This window comes from Meriones unguiculatus, chromosome 3, assembly GCF_030254825.1.
Source record: "Meriones unguiculatus strain TT.TT164.6M chromosome 3, Bangor_MerUng_6.1, whole genome shotgun sequence".
NCBI lineage: Eukaryota > Metazoa > Chordata > Mammalia > Rodentia > Muridae > Meriones > Meriones unguiculatus.
Window position 1 is genome coordinate 16,200,710 of NC_083351.1, and position 23,228 is coordinate 16,223,937.

At 54.5% G+C, this 23,228-nt stretch overlaps 1 protein-coding gene across 1 annotated transcript in view; it reads right to left on the reverse strand.

Moving 5' to 3' along the window:
* The window catches only part of Myom3 (myomesin 3), a 48,166-nt gene extending 29,981 nt beyond the window's left edge, over positions 1–18,185 (reverse strand). The window contains exons 1-13 of the mRNA XM_021631519.2: positions 18,025–18,185; positions 17,030–17,110; positions 15,991–16,150; positions 15,267–15,424; positions 10,428–10,523; positions 9,560–9,648; positions 7,478–7,522; positions 6,510–6,650; positions 4,297–4,458; positions 3,612–3,753; positions 2,655–2,854; positions 1,700–1,753; positions 1,357–1,484 (exon numbers count right to left, since the gene is read on the reverse strand). Coding sequence (XP_021487194.1) covers positions 1,357–1,484; positions 1,700–1,753; positions 2,655–2,854; positions 3,612–3,753; positions 4,297–4,458; positions 6,510–6,650; positions 7,478–7,522; positions 9,560–9,648; positions 10,428–10,523; positions 15,267–15,424; positions 15,991–16,150; positions 17,030–17,110; positions 18,025–18,185 — 1,617 coding nt within the window. The remainder of the gene's footprint in view (positions 1–1,356; positions 1,485–1,699; positions 1,754–2,654; positions 2,855–3,611; positions 3,754–4,296; positions 4,459–6,509; positions 6,651–7,477; positions 7,523–9,559; positions 9,649–10,427; positions 10,524–15,266; positions 15,425–15,990; positions 16,151–17,029; positions 17,111–18,024) is intronic.
* Positions 18,186–23,228: the final 5,043 nt, after the last annotated feature.

Here is a 23,228-nt window from a genome sequence, read left to right on the forward strand (position 1 = left end):
GACCCGGCCTCCCTGGCTCTTCTTCTCCAAGGCATTCATGGCTGCCGTAGCCTACCAGCTTCTCCCGTGTGCTGGGCTCCGCTCTCTGCACATTCAGATGGTAAACACATTAGACGTGTGAAGTGTGTCTCGTTATCGTGTGCCGGACAGGAAGCTGAGACACAGAAGGATGAACGCAAACAACTAGCTCCAGGTCCCGCTGTTACTGATTAGCAGAGGCAGGCTTTGTGCCAGGCAGCCTGACCCCAAGGTCAGACCTTCCTCACCACCTAAGAAGCAAATCTCTGTGGTCCATACGTTTGTGTGTGGGAACAGCATGTGCGTGTGCGTGTGTGTCTGTGTGTGTGAGAGCCTGGATGCTTCCTCAATTGTTTTCTGTCTTTTGAGACAGTCTTGCCCTGAGCCTGGAGCTCACTCATTGGCTACACAGCCTGGCCAGCAGGCCCCACGGACGTTCCTATCTCTGCTTCCAGCAGCACCGGGATTACAGGAGCCCACCGCCATGCCTGGCTTTTTATGTGGACACCGGGATCTGAATGCAGTGAGTTCTTCAGCTGTCTTCACAGCCCCACAAATTTTCAGTGATTCACAGCTCTCTCCTGACAGAGAACTACAGCTGTTCAGCTGTTAAGTGAGAAGAGGGGCTCTCTGGATAATCAGAGATAATCAGGTTCCCCCTGCACAGTTTAGCTTCATGGATTCAGTTAAGTCGATACGTTATCTGACTCGGACTCTGTCTTCAGAGAGGCTAGTGAGCCTCAGTTACTGGCCTTGGCTATGAACGGGGTTCTCCCCACCCCACACCAGGGCAGACTTTCTAAACTAGGATGGTGGACGCTGAGTCTCAGTTAGGAAACTGGCTCAGACCCATACAGCAGAGCCTGTATTTGACTGAATCCCATTCATGCTGCCTTCTGATTTGCCTTGTCGCCTTCCTTCCACCTCCTTCACAGCCTTTCCTGCTCTCTCTCTGTCCCTAGTGAGGGCCATTGCCTAATGCTGGTCATGCCCCATGCCCCCAGCCTGGCGAATACAAGACCTACTTCCCACTCAACATGGCCTCTAAGTGTGACCCTATGTCACTGACCTGGAGTTAGGGAGGTGTCCAGGAAACTCCTGGATCTCATTATAAGTTAGAACTGTCTGACCCAGTGGCAGGGGCTTTCACCATAAAAAGGTTGTGTAGTCCATTCTCCTGCCTCAGAGTAAGGCTTTGCTCAGGTTCTTCCAGACAGTAAATTCCCATCTCTGAGGATCCCAAGGCAACGCTCCCGGGGCTCTCCGGGCCCTACACTTCCTCCATCCCAGATCCCATAGCCTGCCTATGTTTAAAGCTATCCTCCTCCCCGTCTGTACCTTTTCCAGAGTGTAAGTCAGTGGGGCTCTGCCCCGGGGACATGGCTCCTCCCAGCTCAGAACTGCATAGGTCTCTCTGATCTCGCTGGCATGGACATTGGTTGGGGCTGATGGAATGGTCACAGCATCTGGAATCAAGAGTCATGAAGGGAGAGCTGAGTGGGCCCTCAAGGACCCTTAGAGTCAACCCTGAGTTCTGGGAGGGTGCCGGGAGCATGGCACAGGGCGGGGGTATTGTCCTAGCTCACTCAGCAAACCAGATAGAGTTAGCCCCAGACCCCAGGCCCCTGAGGCCCTACCCTGGAGCCAGCTCCAGGGTAGAGCTGGGGAAGCTCACGCATACCTTCAAAATCGTTCTTGCTGATGGTGATCTTGCTGCCCAGGTCAAAGGGGATATCTAGAAGGCAAGATGGAACACAAAAGCTTAGGTTAGGAGTCAGCTACTCACCTCAGGTTCTGTATCCTCTGGTCCTATGCGGCTTCAGGTATGAGCCTTCTGGGTCCTTCTTGGAGTCCAAAATGGGCCCTGTCACTCTTGGGGCAGATAGAGACGGAGACAGGAGCTGTGTGCTTAGGCTCCACATAGTTGGGATAAACCCAAGGCAAGGAGGCTTTTAAGGGCCAGGAGAGCTGTGTCGCCAGCACCCAGAGATGGGGCCCTTGAGGGCAGACTGATCGGAGCTTGGACAGGCTTCTCCTAGGGATGGTCTGGCGCCTTCTGCTAGATTAGCTGTTTCTTCTTCTTCTGAGGTGGGGTTCCTGAAGACAGGCCGTGCCTCCTCCATTGGACTGAGGGTACTTAGGCGCGAGACTATGAGCTCCCATCACACTAGGGCTGGGCAGCGTCTTCTCTGGCCAGACTAGGGCTTCCTGGAGGTTGGGCCCTGTGTCCCCGGGATGGTTAGTGTTACATGGTCAGCTTGACAGGGTTAATAATTACTGTGGAAACAAGCCTCTGAGCATGACCGGGAGGGAGTCAATGAGGCATAAATGCCCGTGCTAAGTGTGAGGGCTGGAGTCCAGGACTTGGTAAGAGGAAGCTGAGATGGCCAGTGGTAGCCATGTCTCTCTGCTTCCCGGTCATGAATGCAATATGGCCAGCTGCTTGGTGCTCCTGGGGTCTCGGCTCTCCTGCTGTGATGGACTGTGTACCCTCAAACCAGAGCCTGAACAAACACTTCCTTTCTTGTGCTATTTTTGTTAGGTGCTTTGCCACAGCAGTGACAAGGGGAAACCAGGCCACCTCTTTCTTAGGAGTGCCCTGGCTGGGTCCCTTCAGCGTCCCCTCAGGATCTCACCTGTCTTCCTGTGGACTGCATCGTGGTCACCCATGACAACGGCTTCTGAAGCCTTGGAAGGGAGACTGCTGCCGGCCTGGCTGATGGCTCGCACTCGGAATCGATAGCTCTGCCCCTCCACAAGGCCTTGGATCGGGCACCGGCAGGTTCCCCCGGGGGCCTCATGGCAGGGCACCCACTCTTCCGAGTCACCCTGGCACCTGTGGAAACCGACCCTGGCTTTCAGCCCTTCACAGTCTGAGCCCCTACAAGGGCTGTTTCCTGCATGCTGGCTGCAGCTGCCTTCTGCCCGGGCCAAGCCTTCTCCCACTTAGAAGCCTTGCTTTAGCCCGGGACCCAGGGGCCCTTTGCCATCTCCTACCACTGTGCTGACTGGAAGATGCAGCTCTCTGGAGAGCATGCTGTGCCCCTGACACCATGATGGGACCTTCACCCCCTGCTTCTCCCCCTGGCCCTGCCAATCAATCATTCCACAATGGGACACGCACACTTAGAGAGCCAGGAAACTGAGCACAGGCCCAGGTACACACAGCAGCCACTGGCCCCTCCACTCTTAGGTCTGGTTTTCTCCTTGGCTCCTGCTTTAGCACCCTCAGCACGAGCAGGAGGCACCACTCTGTCTCTCTGGCCATCCTTCCCCGCCTCCCTCTCTGGGTCTGACCTAGCCACCAAATTCACAGGTACTTGGGCTTTAAAGCACTTACTGGCTTTGTACCAGAATTCTAGGCATCAGTGAGAAAGAGATTTGGAAACCTGGACACCTTTGCACTGCCTGTAAACCGTTCCTTGCATGTAGAGAGCCCCTTGCCCTGTTCTGAGAATCAGGGATCAGAATCCTAGCACAGAGCTTGCTTTTTCCACCTCTTGGGCTGCTCCCCCCCCCCCCCCCGCCCCACCAACACACAGGCTATTCATCAATCTTGCCCAGGGGCTCTGACACACGGGAATGCGACTCACAGCTCAATGGAGTAGCCAGTGATGGCGCTACCCCGGGTGTCGCTGGGCGGGGCCCAGGTCAGGGTCAGGCAGTCTCTGTGCACATTCAGGCATCGGACATTTAGTGGGGAGCCTGGGGCTCCTGGCTTCTCGGCTGCGGCATCTGAACCCCGGGAGGGAAAAAGGGGGTTCATTTGGCAGCTAGACCTCTCCCACCCATCTGACCTCCTCTTCCCTCCAGTCCTCCAGGGCCTCAGATCTGACCTGAAGGACCAGTGCCTGGGGATTAATCTGGCCCCCGCTGGACCAGTATCATTTGCTTGGTGCCCATTTTACGCCAGGCACCTGAACAGTTGACGTCACCTGTGAGCTCCAGAGCTACCTCCATTTCGGAGGCAGGAAAGGAAGGCTCACGGAGGCACACCAACATGTTCAAGGGCGTCCAGCTCACAGAGTGACTACGCCCAGAGTGGGATTCCCACAAGGGTCAAGACATTGGAAGGCAGAACTCCAGAAGAGAGCAGAGCCCTCCCTCCTGGTCCCCCCCCCCAGTCTCCTCTTGACTGTGGGAACTCCGCTGTCTCTCTTTGGCTCCACAGGACGCCACTGCAGGGACCCTCAGAGACCAACCCAACACCCTCATCTTACAAGCAGAGGAACCCAGGCTCCGAGAGGGCAGGGGCCTTGGACGAAGCGGTCACCTTACCTCTAATGAAGACATAGGCATTCTGCTCCTGAGGCCCGAAGGGGGTGGAGACTCGGACTGTGTAGAGCCCCTCATCCTCCTTGTAGGCACAGGACACCTTCACGGTCGCCTGGCGCTCTGCGTAGAGTATCTGCCTGCGTGTCGAAGACCTCAGCAGCCTGCCTGTGGCGGGGAAGAAGGTCCGGTGTGAGCGCATGGGGGACCCTGACCTCAGCCGGGAGCCCATGGAAGCTTGGGGCTTTGGAGGCCCTGGCTAGGTGCAAGGGAGGGCTGGTGTGGCTGGAGGCTGAGGCTCAGGTTGGCTGAGGAGGTAGGTGTTGAGGGCTTTCAGGGATCTGTCAGTGTAGGCTCTGTCCTCTAAGAGATCTGGAGGACGGGACCAGGGCTCAGTGCGGTGGGGCTCAAGGACAGAGTAAAGGTTTAGGAAGGTAGTTAGCAGGCTAGTTAGGAGTTCCACAGGAAGGAGAAGGAGCCCATGTGGGGTATGGAAACTCAGCAAGGGGACTCAGCGGATGGAAGTAGTGACTTTTTTTTTTTTCTTAGATAAGTCTCATGCATGTATGTATCGCTTGGACTTCTGATCCTCCAGCCTCTGACTCCTGTGTGTTAGGACGCTAGGCATACACTTTCATGCCCCATTTATGTGGTGCTGGGGATGGAACCCGGCTTCGTGCATGATAGGCAAGCATTCTGTCATGTAGGAAGTGGGCTTTCTTGAGAGATGGGAGCTCAGTAAAGGGCCAGGGTGTCAGAGGGTGAGGAGGGCAGAGGGACAGGGGTCGGCTGAGAGACTTGGGGTCGGAGCGTAGGCCCTTGAGTGGGGCTCTGAGCTGCCTGGAAGCAGGCCCTTCTTGGGCTCCTCCCTCCTGTCATCGCTCTATTCTGAATGATGGACATGGTTGGGAAAATACTTCAGTGTTATTGCAGCTGTCCCTCAAAGCTCCTCCACTCCGCCCCGCCCAGCAGGTGCCACCTTCCTGGGCTCAAGGCAAGGGCACGGGGAGGGTGGCTGTGCTCCTCGCCCTTAGGCTGCAGGCCTGGTCACGGTCAGGACCAGAGGGCCAGCTGACCTCTGCTCTCACAGAGTAGCCTGCTTTCCCTTCTCCTGGGCCTCCCTGGAGCTCTTTATCCTGAACAGACACACATACACACACACACAATCACACAAGTGTATGCACACACATACATGCATGAATACATACACTGTCTTCAAAAGGTCTGTGGTGAGCCACATAGCCTGTCCTGCCCCCTAGCCTTGGCCTCTGTCCCTTTGTCTGGAATATCATTGCCACTCCAGGGTAGAGATGACACAAAAAGCCAGCACGTGGGCAGACCTCACTGGCAGTGGCTACAACAGTGGCCCCTCTGACACACAGCTCCTTAAACCCACCCTTTCCTCTACCCACTCATGAGTCCAAAGTGGGTCCTGTCGCTCTTGGAGACAGAGGCAGACAGGAGCTGTGTGACCAGACTTCATGGAGCTAGGGCAAATCTGAGGCAAGCTGAGGGAACTATGCCCCAGCACCCCCAGAGTGCTCTTGAGGGCAGACTGATCACCTCCCTCAGACCGAGCAGACCTTGAGAAGCAGCTATGACCCTCCCTTGGACAGCTGTCTCCCAGGCATGGGTCTGGCTTCTTCCATCAGACTACTTTTTCTTCCCTCTGTCCTAAGGACAGGACTGAACCTCCTCTGTCGGATGAAGGGGTGCTTGGGAAAAAGATTGTGAGTTCAGGGTGTGCCTATTGGGGGTGATCTTGGTTGCATTCATTGAGGGGGAAGGCCCACCCTCTGGGGGCGGCAACCCTTCCCTGACTGGATCCTGGGCTGTCTAAGTGGAGAAAGGGAGCTGAGCAGCAAGCTAGCACTCTCTGCTTGCCTGCTGCTCTCTGCTTCCCTGGCTGTGGCTGGGATGTGACCAGCCGCATCAAGCTCCTACTATCTTGACTTCCCTGCCATGGCGGACTGCATCCTTGAACAGTGAGCTGAGATCAACCCTTTCTCCTTTAAGTTGCTGTTGTCAGGGAATTGTATCATAGCAACAGGAAAATGAACCAAGATAATTCGTGGCCCTACCCAGGCGTGCCCAGCACTGTCTGAGGGAGGGCATGGCTGACTTCTGGGGTGGGGGTAAGGGTGGGGGTGGGGTTGGGGGTGGGGGTTGTCCCAGGGTTAGGAGGAGCAGGGCTCTTCCTCAGAAGGCCATGGCCTCACCATCTCTGAACCACTGGATTCTTTGCTCAGCCTCTAACACATCATCTGAGAACAAACAGGTCAGGGAGAAGGGCTCTTTCTCTCGGGCAAAGATTGGCTTCAGCACCGATGTAAACTCCACGCTGGGGCCAAACAAAGATCCTGGGTGGGAGACAGAAACATGAGATCAAAGTCTTTTAAGACAGCAGCCTGTCCCAGGGCCTAAACGGGGGCAAGGACTCTTCTGGGCTATCCCCATTCCTTTGGGTCAGGATTCACAGTTCTGTTTGCTTATTTGTTTTTTTTTTTTTTTTTTCAGACAGGCTTTCTCTGTGTAGTCCTGGCGGTCTTGGAACTCTCTCTGTAGACCTCTGCCTCCTTTGTGCTGAGAGTAAAGGTGTACACTACGCCTAACAATTTACAGGTTTTTTTTTTTTTCTCTCTTTTCTTTTTCTTTTCTTTTCTTTCTTTCTTTTTTTTTTTTTGAGACAGGGTTTCTCTGTGTGGCCTTGGCTGGACTCACTTTGTAGACCAGGCTGGCCTCTAACTCACAAAGATTCACCCTGAGTGCTGGGATTATACCGCACCTTCCTGGGTTGATTTACAGTTTTTTTTTTTTAATTTATTTATTTATTATGTATACAGTGTTCTGACTGCATGTACACCTGCATGCCAGAAGAGGGCACCAGGTCTCACTATAGATGGTTATGAGCCACCATGTGTTTGCTGGGAATGGAACTCGGGACCTTTGGAAGAGCAGCCAAGTGCTCTTAACCTCTGAGCCATCTCTCAAGCCCTGATTTACTGTTCTTAAAGGTGTATTAATAGGTAAAGTTGCCCTGGGGTGGGAAGGGGGAACCACAAGAGTCAGCATGTCAGTTGGGAGTCAGCACCTGTGACAGCCTTCCATGGATAGCATCTGTGTGTGGTGGTGACTGTTCTGAGAAGGACTGTGGGGATCCCAAATGCCCGGTCCCCAGCCCACTTACGTTTAAAGATCTCTGAATCGAAGCCAGCATCTTTCCCCAAGTAAGCTGCAAAAACAGAACAAATATAGCTGGAGAGGGCTCAGAGAGGACCCACAATCCTCCTACATTTGGGGACATGGTTGTGGGTGTGGGTTTGACTTCTGACTTGTCAGTGCCCCTGCAGAAGCTCTGGGGAAAGTCTTTTATGTTCCTGTGCCTCAGTTTCTTCATAGGCAAAATGGGAGCTGTGATCTCTCCCTGGTGGTTTTGAACAAATGAGGTTTTTTTTTTTTTTTCTTCTTTAAATAAAGCTTGTTCTTAGGACCTGGCACACAGTAGGTGCTTCATAAATGCTGATCTTCCTCCTCTGTCTGGCCTTGCTGATGGGATCATCATACACTGTCCTCAACGATGATGGTCCTGGCCAGAGACTCTGGCGGTATCATCACTGATTGGGTCAACAGAGTGAAATGGACACAACCCGCAGAACCAGCAAAGAGCAGCTGCCCCTAGCTGAACTCTGTTGACCTTCACAGATGGGGAAACTGAGGCTAGAATCAACAGCCTGAGCCATGATGTGACCCTGGTCCCCAGAGTGAGGTCTGGAAGTGTTAGGGGGAGGTTCCGGGTGGCACACAGAGCTGCTGGGGTACTCGGCATTAGAAATTGGGGTCCTGTCTCCCAGCACGGGAACATGCATAGAGATGCCCATGTCACTATGGAGACGAGACAGAAGGGCAGCTGTAGTATCTGTGGGTTCATGCCTCAGGCATGGATCCTTGAATTGCTGGCTTTGATGGAGGGAGGGAAGGGCAGAGATATGGAAGGAGGGAGGGAGGGCTAAATAGAGAGAAATAGTGTTATGACCTTGGGTCTTACTCTGGGCACAGCCTACGGGGCAGCTCAAATGTCTACACAGAGAACCTTGGCTGGGTGACAGGGACAGCTGCTTCCCAAGAGCTATCTTAGGAATGCACAGAGGGTAGAGGACTGCAAAGGACAGTTTAACAAGGATTGTGACAGGCAAGGAGGGCAGGGCTGGACAGCTGCCCTGGTTGGGCAGGAGAGATGGGGGGGCAGGGAGGGAGAGAGAGAGAGAGAGACAGTCAGAGACAGAGTCAGACAGAGACAAACAGAGACACACAAAGACACAGAGACACTCAGAGAGACAGACAGAGAGAAGACACTATGGGAGCTTCTCACTCCAGAGCCCTCGAGGCCAGGTGTGGCATTTACAGAGGGACAGAGGACAACATCCCTCTCAAGGGCAGAGGTCAAGCTTATCTGCACCATTTCACTGACCAGCCATGAACATCTGAGGCAAGACCCCACTGTAAGGAAGACCATACCTCAGCGAGGTTGGATGGCTTGTCCAGGCCCCCACGGCTAGCTGGGGCAGAGCCGGGATGGGACCCAGGTCTGGCTGAGGCCTGGGTGTCTGACCTGGTGTAAGCTGTGAGTTTTGAATATTCATGGGGCAACCTCTAGGAGGGATGAGTCCAGTAGGAAAAAATACAGAAGGAAAGCCAAGAGGAGCAGTGGTCAGGGAGGGCTTGCCTTTGCTTCTGGGTCACCCTCTTGGGTCATGCTTCAGCATGCTATGGACATGTGATGACAAGGTCACTTGGAACAGCTGGCTAGGTTCTTGATGGAGGTCTATCAAGGGCCATTGGGGCCTGAACCCCAGTTTTGTTCTCCACTTGTAGGAAAGTCCCCCTTTCTATCTGTTTCACATGGAGTTGAGCGACTGACCCATGCCTGTCACGGCCCTGCAGACAGAGCTAGGTTCAAGGCCAGCACAGGATGGAGAGAGACTGTATAGGCTCAAAGCCTTGTGAGTGCTGGGGGAAGATAGTCCCTTTCTTCTCCTGGTGGCTCTCCACATCAATCCCCAGGGGCAGAGGTTCCTCCCTTGTCAGGCTCGTGATATCGACTCCCCTAGTCGTCCTCGCTAGCCAGAGAGAAGGCTCTCTCAGTCCAAAGGCCTCCGGGTCCCCAGTCTCAGCTCAACACCCTGGCCCTTTCCTCACATGCGTCCATAGATTCATGGATATCTGCTGGTTGTGGGTTTGCAGCCTGGGCCGCTGGGGATGGCTGGCTTACTGCGGACGAGAACTTTGGCGAAGGAAGAGGCCTGGCCGTAGGCATTCTTCACCAGCACGGTGTAGGTGGCTGAGTCTTCTACTGTGCATCTGTAAGGAGGGAGGGAGAAATCCCACAGGATGTCAGGCTCCCAGGAGGAACACATCCCATCCCCGCTGGGCGGGAAGGGAGCCTGGGGAAGACCTGGGCTCTGTGTCTTTGGGCTGGCCACTGGGTTTCTCTGAAAAACTAGGGATGCAATACCAGCCTAAACCAGGTCAAGGGAAAGGGCTTTGACATCATGGACCATATCACTCCGTTACTAACCACTGCGTATCAGAGCGGTGACCTGATCCTTCCAGAATCACATAGCAATGGAAACTCAGTGCAGCTGGCTGAGCCTCGTTCCAGGCACTGCCTCCTGCCCTGTTGACAACTCTGTGTAAAAAATCAGGAGCAGGGCTTTCTGCTTTCACTCAGAGAGGCAGACTTGCTGAGGCCTGGTGCCAGTCCATGCTAGAGCCGGGTACAATGCTCAGATCTCCTATTTCAGGCTTGGGTCTCATCACTAGCCAGACCAGCCCTGTGTGTGCCCCAAAGAAGGATAACGGGTTTCTGTCCAAGGTACCCTGAGGACAGAGTAGGCCATAGGATGTGCCCAACTGGCCCCATCAGCAAGCTAAGAGCCCCCTGGTGCCCTGTCTTCCCTGGCACTTGGGGCAAGATCTCTCTTGCTTCAAAGACCAGTCTTGCTGGACCCTCAAGGCTCCCCTTGCTCCTATTGGCTTTCTGAGGATGAGTAAACCAGGGTACCAGAGCCCAGCTCTGGCCTCAGTGGAGTTGGGACCCGAGTCCTGGGGGCCAAGACATGCTGGGTCTGTGGCTTTACCTCCTGATCTCCAGGGTCAGCAGCCCATAGTTGTTGGTGATTCGGTACTTGCCGGCTGGGAAGAGGCGGGGATCAATCCGGATGTCGTTCTTGTACCTGTGGAGACACGGTAGCGGTGGTGAGCTGGGGGGACGCAGAGCCTTCAGACCTGGATTCCAGCCTCAGCAATGCGCTGCTCACCGGCTGGCCACACCCCTGCGGGAACTGTTACTGTCAGCCTCAGTTGTCCTCACCTGGGAAAGGGGAGCACACAGGGCTGACTGTGACCCTGAGGTGGGGTAACACTCCCTTGGCCCTGCTCGATGTAGAAGCTGAAAGGTCCATTCCAGTCTGGAGGAGCTGCCAGAGGCACCCCCAGGGCACACCAGGGACCAGGCCTTATACTATGACTCCTCTTTGAGGGGCGTGTATCGATGAAAGCCCCACAATATCTCTTTATAACTCCCCAGGGCAAATGCTTAAAATCACTGCTATTCATTTATCTATTTCTTTATGGTTGTGGCTCACCACGGTGAGGAATGCATTACAGGGTCTGTGCATTAGGAAGGAACCACTGCTCTAACCCTGAAGAAACAGGATTTACCCTGAGCCTCCTAACGTGCTGCCTGTTTCTGAGCCTCTGGGAGGTGAGGTCACATGACAATGGTCAACAGCAAGTGAGGACGCCGTTGCTGACACACTTTGCATCACTTTCACCTCCTCTAGGTCCTGTGGCTGGGATGCGGCGGGGAGGGTCACTAGTGCTGAGTCCCCACACCAGGGACTCCTTCTCCTGCCTCATTTAAGCTGCTCAAAGACAAAACAAAGCAACTGCATGCTCAGGACTCAGGCTGTGTCCCACTAAAATTGGGAATTCTGGGTATAGGGCCTGGATACCAGTGTGGGGTGTGCACATGCGTGTGTGTGCCAGTGTGCCTGTGCCTGTGTGTGTGTCTGGGGGTGAATGCAGAGATGCCTCTTCTCCCTAAAGTACAGGTGGTTGAGGCTGAAGAGGAGGACACCCTTGTTGCAGACAGGGGGCGCCCCAGCCTCAGGATGAGCCTGTGTTGGACCCGGCCTGTCTCTGAGTGCCCTATTTAATCTTCCTGGCCACAGAACAGAGGCACACCCACTCTTTCCCCAGGCTCTACCCGGTTAGGAAAGGGGCCCCTCTGAGTCTCCTGTTGGGAGGGCAGTGCCAAATCTGGACACGCTTGTCTCCAGGCTCGGGGGCCAGGCCCCTAACCCACACCTGTCGGAAACATTCCAGACACCTCAGGCCGTCCCAGGCTCTGCCTTCCTCTGGAGACGCAGCAGCTGGAGCTTGGGGTGCGGCCTGCACTGCCAGGCCCTCAGCCTCATCCTGCCTGCCCCTCCAGCCACTGCCAGGCCCTCAGCCTCATCCTGCCTGCCCCTCCAGCCACTGCCAGGCCCTCAGCCTCATCCTGCCTGCCCCTCCAGCCACTGCCAGGCCCTCAGCCTCATCCTGCCTGCCCCTCCAGCCAGAGAGGCCTCATGAGAGAGACTCACTACTCCCCTAAACCTTCCATTGTTCTTCGGGATAGCGTCTCGCTGGGCAGCCCAGGCCAGTCTCAGACCTGCGACTTTCACGTCCCTCCTGAAGGTGGGGACCACAGGCCTGGGTCTCTACACTTAGCTTTCCTGGTGCATTTTGCTGTTAAATTCTATTTTCTATTTATTTATTTATTTATTTATTTATCTATCTATTTTTTTATTTATTTTTGTTTTTGAGACAAGCTCTCACTCACTATGTCTCACTCACCTTGTCCTGGAACCACCACCTAGCTGTTTTTTAATTTAAAAAATTATGTGTAGGAGGTGTGTGGGGAAGCCAGAGACTTTGGCTTCTACTGAGCTGGCGTTACAGACAGTTGTGAACTAGCAACATGCATGCTGGGACTTGAACTCTGGTCTTCTGGGAGAGCAGTATTTTTTTTTAATAATTTATGTTTATTTATTTGTTTTATATGCATTGGCGTGTTGCTTGCATGTATGTCTGTGTGAGAGCATCAGATCTTGCGGCTACAAAGTTGTAAGCTGCCATGTGGTTGTTGGGAATTGAACCCGTGTCCTCTGGAAGAGCAGTCGGTGCTCTTAACCACTAAGCCGTATCTCCAACCCCACAGTACTCATTCTTAACTGTTAAGCCACCTCTCCAGGCTTTAGATTTTTATGTTTAAAAGCACTTTGTCTGAGATATTTATTTATCTGACATCAGTGAGATTCAAGGTTTTTTTTTCCTGTGGGCTAAACATGGCCAGAGTGGGCCTCCCTTCACCTCACCAGTTCTCGCCCAGAGGCCTAGCCTGGGGTTTCTCAGGCATTGTCTGCATTTTCCTGTGCCCCCCCTTAACCCCTCTCCCCCATCTATCTCATCTTGTTCCTGACATTGAAGCTCAGGGTGCAATACCTGCTATGCCTGTCCATTACCCCCCCTGTACCCGGGTGGCCGGTCACAGCACCTCATCCTTCCAGCCTGCTTTCTGGCAGTTGCTGTCCCCTCCCTCTGCCTCTCCCTGGCACTCCTCTGGGCCCTGAGCTCCCCCAGATACCCTGATCTGGGTTTCTCCTTTCTGTTCGCATACAGTCCCAAGTAGAAAGCTGGTGTGTGTGTGTGTGTGTGTGTGTGTGTGTGTGTTTGTGTGTGTGTGTGTGTGTGTGTGACACTCTGAGAGCAGGTCCCTGCCCCTGCCTACCCCATGTAGTAAATTCATCCCCAGCGACACCAGCTCCAGATCCTGGCGTGCTCTGGCGCGTGTGCCTGAGTCCTCTCAGGACTTCTGCATCTTGGAAATGCTCAAGGATGGCTGAACGAATGGGCTCCCCTGGCAAGCCTGGATCTCGAGCAGGGACACCATCCTTGGAGACTGGTCACCGGGTTCTCCTCCAGCGTGGCAGTGCCAGGAGCCCGAGGAGCCACCCGAGCCAGTGGGCCTGGCCTTGGCTTCTACCCAGTCAGGAATGCTTGGCTCTGTGGGGCTGGCCTTGTTGCCTGGAGCAGAAGCCAGCCTGGCTCCTAGAGGCTCCATGGAATGCTTTAGCCGTGGGCTTAAGGTGGGTGGGTTTGGCTGCAGGTAGACAGCCTTAACTTGGCCCAGATTTGAGGACACAGATCTCCTCCTGGGGCCAGCCACTTGCAGGTAGGACTACCTTGGTCTCCACGGTATCCCAGTGCCCAGTACACTGCCCAGTGTGTGGCTTTGAAAGTGTGCCAGCGGGATCTGGCCAGCCTGGAGGCCGGCTTCCTCCAGATGTCACTCATGGTTGTGACCCGCCTACATGTTTTCCATTCTCAACTCCTTAGCACTTGTGTGTTTGTTTGTTTTGTTTTGTTTTGTTTTAATGCAGGGTTTCTCTGTGTAGCTCTGGCTCTCCTGGACTCACTTTGTAGACCAGTCTGGCCCTGAACTCACAGAGATCTACCTGCCTCTGCCTTTGGCGAGCTGGGATTACAGGCGTGTGCCACTGCACCTGCCTCACTTGTACACTTTCAGTTAAAAACAAAACAAAACAAAACAACCTCACGTATCGCTCTCTTGCTTTGTGGTTACTGGGGGGATTCCCGAATTTGAATCCTGATCCACTTTGGCTGTTTGACCTTAGATAAGGCTCAACTCGGACAAGGGTGCTGGGTTTGTGTAAAGCAGGTCCCAGTAAGATGCTATCTTTTTCTTCAGTTTTGGGATCAAGAGGTGTCCACCCTACAGCTCCTATGCCACCTCTCCAGAGAAGCCTTCCTGATACTTCAGCCTGGGATAGCTATTTGCTCTCCTGCCACCTCCCCCTTGAGCTGAGCAGGGCCAAGAATACACTTCTCTGTGGCCAGTTCTCCCTGGGCAGAACAGTCCTTGAGGGTGAGACCCTGAGAGGGCCTGGAACGGTGATACAGATGGGCAATATTGTTGAACCCCCTTTCTTAGCCTACAGCCTACCTGGCAACAGGCCTAAGACCCAGGAAACAGGAACTCTGCTCTGTGGACAACATGCCTCCTTCTGGGAAAGGACCGTGCCCACCCCCATCTCCACCATCTTGTTCAGCGGGTCCCCCACAGCTGTAAGGCTTCTGGGGTGCTGTTATGCTCCTAGAAATGTTGTCACCTGTTTTCCCAGCTCTCCCTCTTCCTTTTCTTTTCTTTTAGAAACATGATCCCCCTGCCTTGTTCTCTTAAGTACTGGGATTGCAGGCATGAACAACCAGGTCCCGTTCTTTCCCAGCTCTTGTCAAGGTCTGTGACATTAAGCCCTTAGCATGAATCATCTGGATAAGGGGTCTTCAGCCCACCCTTCGAGCAGGAGACAGAGGCAAAAGCAGAAGCAGGTCCAGGGGCTTAAGTCAGGTTCCTGAGATCCAGGGGCTTGAGTCACGTGTCTGAGGCCACACCCTGACTCAGGGGAGAGAATGCTAGGCCTGACTTTAGGCTCACACTCTAGACCTGAGCCCGTTCTTCCAGCAGGGTCCTGCCTCCCACTCCCCACCTCCTCCCTAACTCTGGACTCTCTGCCCTGACTCCCAGAACAGTTTTTTTGGCTGAAGATGCCCAGCTCAGAGCAGCCGCCTTCTCCTGCCACCAGAATCATATTTTTACAAGGGCTGGCTCTCCAGAGGTCTAGTCTTCCCAACCCAGGCTTGCAGGGAGGTAGCTAAGAATAACCCAGGCCCAAGCAGCCCAAGGCTCCCAGGCGGCTGTCGCTGCTCTGTGTGTAGGGTGGACAGAGCTCAGAGTCTGTGGGCTGTGGCCTTGCTAAGGCAGAGGAACCTTGGGTGAAAATGGAAGACCACAAAGACCTTTAAAGGAGACGGAGGCAGAGCGAGGGCTGTCTCCAGCCCCAGGGGCTTACCAGGTGGCCTGGAATGGAAGCGAGCCCTGGACAGTGCAGGTCAGCACTACTGTGGTGTGCTCCCAGACGGCGTGCGAGCGAAGGGGGATCCAGAACCAGGGGCCCCGGCCAGAGCACAGCTCAATCAGCTCCTTGGCCTCCCGGACCTTCTTCTCTGTCTGGGGGTGAAGGGGTGTGTGACTCCTTCGGGCTGGGAATGACCTCCCCACAATGTTGTGCCCTCCCCCCCATTCAGACTCTGGCTGAGTCCTCACTTATGCCGTCTTGTGGCAGTATTGCTCAGTGGGTAGGGACTGTGCTCTAGGGCCAGGTATGGGGTCGCAAGCAGAGAGCCTCATTCTTGCCTGTAAAATGAGGATGATGGAGATATTTATTTGCTAACCCCATGAAAAACACAGGGGCTATGTAAAGAAGCCCCGGGTGGGGACGGGGGGGGGGGGGAAAGAAGTGACATCAGACCCTTCCACAACTGTGAAGGTCTTGTAGACCCTAGGAAGTCACTCTACAAGCTTGGCCCAGAGCTGTCACAGGCAGGAAACTGAGTCACAAGACAGGAAACTGAGACGTAAGAACAGCCTGACCCTTTCTCAGGTTACACAGCTGAGCGTAAGGGGCATCAGAACTGAATCCAGGCCCGAGCCTTTACCCGGATGGAGAAGGGGGTGGAGTGAGGAGGGGCATGTGGCAGGTGTCAGAGTCAAGGCTGGGGCCCCCAGCCCCTCACCCTTTGCCGCAGCGCCTTCCAGTCCCGCCTCTGCCGCAGCAGCCTCTGGGTCCGCAGGAAGGCCACCTCCATCCGCTCCAGGTCATTGCCGAAGACCACCCGCTTCTGTCCACGCTCCTCCAGCTCCACTGTGGTGGTCTGCCGTCTCAGCTTAGCCTCCCTGCGGGGGACAGGACTCAGACACGGTCCTGTAGAGGCCTTAGGGACAAGCGCAGCCTTGCTTCCTCTTCTGCCCACAGACATCTTGGAAGGGGACTAGGGGGCAGTCCAGCTGGTTAGAGTGCTTGCCTCAAATGCACAGAGCCCTGGGTTGGATCTACAGCACCACGTAAAACACACGAAATCCCAGCACTCAGGAGGCAGGAAGACCAAAAGTTCAAGGCCACCTTTGCCTGCATTGCAAGTTTGAGGCCAGCCTTAAGGCTACGTGAAACCCTATCTTTAAAAAGTGTGTATGTAGGTGTGTGTGCATGTGTGTTCGGTGGGGGATGACCTGCTTACAGCCAGAAGTTAATACGTAAGTAGGTATGAATGGCGTGTGTGAGGCGCCTCAACAAGCCGCTGTGTCCAAGTGGACAGGTGTTCCCCTTCCTGTTTCTCAGGACAGGAAACTCAGGTCCAGTGACTTGCTTAAGGACAGCAGGACTTTGTCCCAGATGTCCAAGCCCAGGGCCCTTCCCAAGCTGTGGTAGCTCAAGCCACACTCAGGCATTGAGGGACCTTCCCTTCCTTCCCTGAGGCTTTGTTATCAGTCTGTACCCCATCTGCCAGCCCTTCTCTTCCCCGTGAAGCTTTTTTTTTGTAATGAGGACAGCAGCTTGGGGACAGTCCTTTCCTGCTGTGGGGACTCTTCTGGGGGGTGGCATGAGGCGTGGCGGAAAGAACATGTTTGGTTTGCTCTCTGCCAAGCCCAAAAGGAACTTTGGGCAGGTCCACCGTGTTTCAGCAGGAGCCCATAGAGAGATGGGGCACAGGGTGCCAGGGAGCAGGGTCAAGTCAAGACAGCCCTTCCTCATCCATGGACAGTCACGTGACTTACCAGGACAATTCTGAGGAGGCCGTCAGGGCCAAGGCAGCAGCCAGGGCGTAGTCTTCGGAGCTGAACTGCTGTTCCTCCTCACTGTCAGGAGAAAGGGAGGTCACGGCTCGTCGGAGATTTCCTGGGGTTCCCAAGACTGTGGCATTCACTAGGGCACCAGAAGGCAGCCCCCGAGGTCCCTTCTTATTCCGAACCTCCCTCTTCATGCAGGGGTCTCAGGGCACAGGGATGTCTCCCCACCCCAGGCAGGTGTCCGGAGGACAGGGCTGTGCCTCTTGTTAGGGTCTGGATATGAGGTATCCCCTAAAGGGCTTGTGTTGAAAACTCAGTCCTCAGTGGCCAGATCTATTCATTGAGAAGCGGCTGAACCGCAGGGCTGTGGGCCCTTCAGTCAGTCAATCCCCTGTGGATTCGTTTGGGTGGTTTTTATTGGGAGCAGAAGAAACATCCAGAGGTAAACATTGGTTGGAGGAAATAGGTCACGGGGGCTTTGTCATGTTCCAGGCTCCTCCTTCATTTCTTCTTTTTCCCTCTGTTCCTGACTACTCTTCTAACACAATGCTTATTTTGCCTCACCTCAGGCCCAGAGAAATGAACCCACCAAAAAACAAACAAACAGGCCCACTTCTTCTCCTGATGTGTTTTTTCTCAGGTTCTTATTCATGGTGTCAAAAAGCCCCCAACACATTCCCTATCAGGCTGGGTCTCCCAAAGGAAGAAATGACGGTGTCTCCGCTCAGAGAGGGTCTGTAGTGGACTGCCCCTTGTCCCTTTTATTCAGATAGGGGTGGGTGGGGGCGGAGGGTGTCTCAGAAGGCGAGCCTGTGCTACCTGTGTAAGATGGGAGTTTCTGGACAGCTGGGCTATGCATCCCCCCAAGAGCTGAGGTGGCACCATGGCCGGGGCGGGGCCTCAGGGCCAGGGCGGGACCTCAGGGCCAGGGCGGGGCCTTGGGGCCGGGGCAGGGCCTCAGGCCCGGGGCCGGGTTCTCCCACCTGCTGCGGTAGGTCCGCCTCTGCACGGAAGAGCCCATGTGCAGGCTGTGCTGTCGCTCCTCCTTCTGTTCCTCCTCCTGCCTGTGCTCCAGCCTGTGGACCTGCACGGTCTGGGAGGCTTGGGGCTCCCCGGCACTTCCGGGACTCTGCGGCAGAGTCATGGCTGCGAGCGCAGTAACCTGTCAAAGCCGAGGTGTGCGGTTGTCCTACCAGGCATCCGCAAGCCCCCTTCCCAAGTGCTATGGGGGCTGGCTGGAGGGGTTCTTTCCCTGGAGCAGTGGTTCCAACCTTCCTGACGCTGCCAACCTTTAAATACAGCTCCTCATGTTATGGTGATGCCCCAACCATAAAATCATTTCGTTGCTACTTCAAAACTGTAATTTGGCTACTGGTGCCAATCTGTAATGTAAATATCTGATATGCGACCCCCCCTCGTCCCTGCTTCCGGGCGTGTGCCCTTGGACTTTACAACCTGGCTTCCTCATCTGTAAAGTGTTTTCCACCACACTCCTGGGACAGGGGACCGAAAGGTTAACTGAGAAGCTGGAGAAGCCTTTGTTGGACTCTACCACCCACTTCCTCTGAAGCCTTGTGAAAACACAGCGGGCCTAGAACTTTCTCTCCTTTACTCCTTTTGGCATTCCTAACCTGTACCCTACAGTTTGGTTCTCATTTAGAAAGCGGCTCCTCTTATGGCTTACTTCACATCTGTATGTGGGCTATGACTGGGTGGGGGCGGGGCTTTGGCTTCTGCGCGTCAGTCCACGAGCATGTATTTCTTCTACTTCCTTAGGGTTTGGTGTTTTTGTGCTGCCCTCAGCTGTGACCATCAGGTAGACAGTGGCTTGCGGTGGTCAGCGGCCATTAAGGGCTGCTCCGAAAGGTCCCTTGGCTCCTGACAAGCGTCTCAGCAGAGCCAAAGGACAGTTGGCCACTTTGGCCTGGCTCTGGCTCCTCCTGGCTAGAAAGCATCTCTACACCGAGAGAACTAGCCTGACCAGCTCATTCTACCCTTCTTCCTCAGCCCACACGGTTGGTCTGGGGTTGGTCTGGGGAGCGAGGCTCCAGCACTGGCTCTCTCCCCGAAGGGCTCCGCCCTAGTGAGCACAGTGGCCCACTGGAGCACGGCCTCCGGACCCCCTCCTCTGCGGTGAGCCATGGATGCTTTTTAAAGCGCTGACTGAAGCGTGGGATTAGGCGGGACAGGTTCGTGGCCTCCGTTGCCCTTTCCCGCAGGATGAGGAACAGGGCTGGCTGAGCTGGAGTGGATGTGTCCTGCCCAGTGGGTCGGCACCGGCTCCGCAGCTCCCCGGAGGAGGCTGCGATGTCTGGCCCCGGTTAGCCGAGGCTGCTCCTTTCCCAGCAGAGCCCCGTGTCCTTCCCTCTGAGGGAGGAACTGATAACCCTTGGACTTGGGATGGCCTGTGCCTTTTCTCTGCCCGTGGGGTGGAACACTCAGGGCTCAGCCGCATGCTCCATCCCCGCTGGACCTGGCGGCCCTGGCTCCCTGATTGGCTGCTCCACGCAGCAACTCCAGGTCCAAGTGTATCCCCAAGGGCCCTTTCTTTCCTTTATTTTTAGCTGTAATATCAAGGAGGACTCACACCGGAAGACCCAGGGCGACATGGAAAGTGAAATGAGGCACGGAGTTCTGGGATTCCCTGTTTTCACTTGGTGTGCCACCAAGCTCAGATCTCCCAAAGAAGCCCCCCCCCAACATACTTACATATATGCACACCATCAACTCGAACACATAGATACGTACACACACACACACACACACTCTATAGCACACACACACACACACACACACACACACGATACACACATCATACACACATACCCCCACATTGTCATACAGACACACACCCCACAGTCGCAAAAATACTACCTCTACTACACAATAGACACACACACACCATGAACACACACACACATCACGGACTTACCTGTAACCTATGCATAGACCACCCCACATCATCATCAACACATACACGAGCCCACGTACCATAGGCGCACATACACCGCAGACATGTGCTCTATATGTGCTCCATATAAAACCCCCCCCACGGGTCATTCACTTTGGAAAGACCCTCGTCCCTGCACGTGACTCACAGAAACAGCAGCGTCCACTCGGGTGTGCCTGGGACAGTAGGAAGGCCCCTGCTCTCTCCTCCTGCCCTCGGCTCAGTGAGGACGGGTGAAGACTGCGATCCTGGAGCCTTGCAACTGTCTTAAATATAGCAGCGCTGAGACAGTGTGGTGACAATGGACGGGAGGGAGTTACGGTGGGGGGTGAGGGCGGCCACTGCTCTTCCTGCCAGCGCTGCTGGGCGGCAGCAACAGGTGGGGGGCCCCCACCCCCTCACGCTGCTCCTCCCCCACCTCTCTCCTCTCCACCCACCCCGGTCCCTGCCCAGAGGGAAGAGCGACGCCCAGGGCTCCAGCCTGGCTCCGGGAAACCCGACCCACGTCTATAGCTCCCGGCTATAGACATTTGATCTATAGACAGGTGGACTCTCCTTCCAGTCGCAGGGTACCCTGGGGAAGAAGGTTTTCAGCTGCTCTCATCTGGATTCCTTCCTCAGAAACACAGCCAGCGCGCCAGGGTGCCCTGCTTCAAGCAGGTAGGTGCAGGGAGTGTGACGTAAGTGTGCAAACTGTGATTCCCTCGCTAAGGTGGACGTGTGTGGCTTCTTCCTGCCCGGCACATCAGCACTCGCTGGTGCTGCTCTGCCCATGGTTGTGTGTGGTGAGGCAGGGCGAAGGAGAAGAGGTGGGGAGCCGTGAGGAAGGGACATGCCTTCCTCCCCCCACCCCGCCCCAGCAGGTCTGGGAAGGCGGTACCAGCTCCAGGTGGGAGAACATGGCTTCTCTGCAGGCCTCTCCCTGGGACCACAGGCCCTGAGCGGGCTGCCTTTTTTTTTTTTTTTTTTCTTTTACAGTTTTGGAGGCTACTCCCTGGGGAGAGGTTGTGAGCTTTTCAGTCCTAATCTTAATCTCCTGTGTACTTGAAAAGCCTTTTCTAAGCTTCCCTGATTCCTCTCTTCCCCAGGCCAGTATCAGAGCAGCTCTGGGAGGAGGATGCTGCACCCTGCTTAACCTTTCTCTCCATTATTATTTTTTCTCTTTAGAAAAACTTACACATATGAGTGTTTTACTTGCATGTGGGTCTGCTAACCACAGAGGCCAGATAGAGGGCATCAGATTCCCTGCATCTGCAGATACAAATGGTTGTGGGCTGCCTTGAGGGTGCTAGGAATTGATCCTGGGTCCTCTGAAAGAACAGCCAGTGCTCTAACCACTGAGCAACCTCTCCAGCCCCTCAATCATCTTTTTGTTTTTTTTTTTGGGGGGTGTTGTTACTTTGAGACAAGGTTTTGATATGTAGCCCAGGCTAGCTTGCAACTGACAATCTCTCTGCCTCAGTCTCCCAGTGCCACGATTTCAAATATGTGCCACCCTGTCCTCCCCGTCTCCTGTTACCCCATCTAGAAAGAACTTCTCTGGACTCTCACGGTTGCTGTGCCCGCTAAGGGTGAGGCACTTCCGTTCGGCAGAGCCCAGCCCCTTAAATGGGCTCTGTGGGCCCTGCCCTCTGGTGCAGCCCGAGGGGACGGAGGCAGGGGCACCTCAGAGTCTGACCGTTCAGGGTCCCAGTCAGTCCCCCTGGCTTCATAGCTTAAGCAAGTCACTTGCTCAGGTTTATCTACGTTCCGGGCATCGTATGACTGCCTCACAGTCTGCCGGCCAGGGTGTGGGGGTGCAGACTGTAAACCCAGCATCCAGGAGGCTGAGGCAGGTGGAGCCAGGCATCCAGACCCAGTCTGGGCTATGCAGTGAGAGCTTTTTCTCCAATTGGACCCTCTGAAAGGGTCCACAGCCTCCCAGGCGTAGTGTAGACAGTTGGTAGACGAGGGCTCCACTCATCACTCCTCAACTCTGGGGACACTGAAGGCCTCGTGTCACCCGTCCATCTAGGCATGAGGTTCGTTGCCCTGTTTCCGTCAGCTGATCATGCATGGTGATGTAGCCCCATACCACTGGGTCCTTTGTAAGTATAGCCAAACCTCAGCCAGGCCCCTCCATTCACAAATAGAGGCCTTGGCCTCCGAAGGGCCTTGACCTCCTTTTGTTCTTTTTATTTTATTTTTTAAGAATTGGACACAAGTCTCACTATGTAGGCTGGCCTCAAATCCATGATCCTCCTGCCTCAGTACTTGGGTGCTGGGATTACAAGTGTGTGCCATCGTGCTCAGCCTTCAGCCTTTTCCTATGTCTCAGTTTCTTTTTCTTTTTTAACCTATCTGTCTATCTATCTATCTATCTATCTATCTATCTATCTATCATCTATCTATCTGCATATGAGTGCTCTGTCTGCATGTGCACCCACACGCCAGAAGAGGGCACCAGATCACATTACAGATGATGGTGAGCCACCATGTGTTTGCTGGGACTTGAGCTCAGAACCTCCGGAAGAACAGACAGCGCTCTTAACCACTGAGCCATCTCTCCAGCCCTCGTCTCAGTTTCTGTAACTGTAGACTGGAGAAGGTTTTAGATAGCAGGGGCACTCACTTGTCTTGTTCCTTCTGTCCCGACCCCCCCCCCCCCAATGAAATAATAGCTCCTGGAATACAGCCTTGTCCTCAACTTGACTTTAAGAATGGATGGAAAGCCAGGCTTGGTAGTGCATGCCAATAATCCTACCACTTGGGAGGTCAAGGCAGGAGGACCAGGAGTTCAAGACTACCCTCAACTACATAGCAAGTTTGAGGTCAACCTGGGTTACATAAGACCTTGTCTCAAAACCAAGCTAATTAATTAATTAAAATGAGTGGGTAAATACTGTCTCAACCTATACGGCGTGGTATATACTAGGTAGTTTATAAAGGAGAGAAATTTATTTCTCATCATTCTGGAGGCACAGAAGTCCACTCACTTTCCATGTATCTTAGTGTCGCTTTGCTGTGATGAAACATTGTGACCAAAGCCAGCTGGAGAGGACAGGGTTTGTTCAGCTCACACTTCCACATCACTTTCTGTCACTGAAGGATGTCAGGACAGGAACTCAGGCAAGGCAGGACCGTGGAGGCAGGAGCTCATGCAAAGGCCCCTGGGAAGTGCCCCTGCTTAGTCTTGCTTGCTGTGGCTCACTCAGCCTGCTCTCCTATAGAACCCAGGATGGCCAGCCCGGGATGATC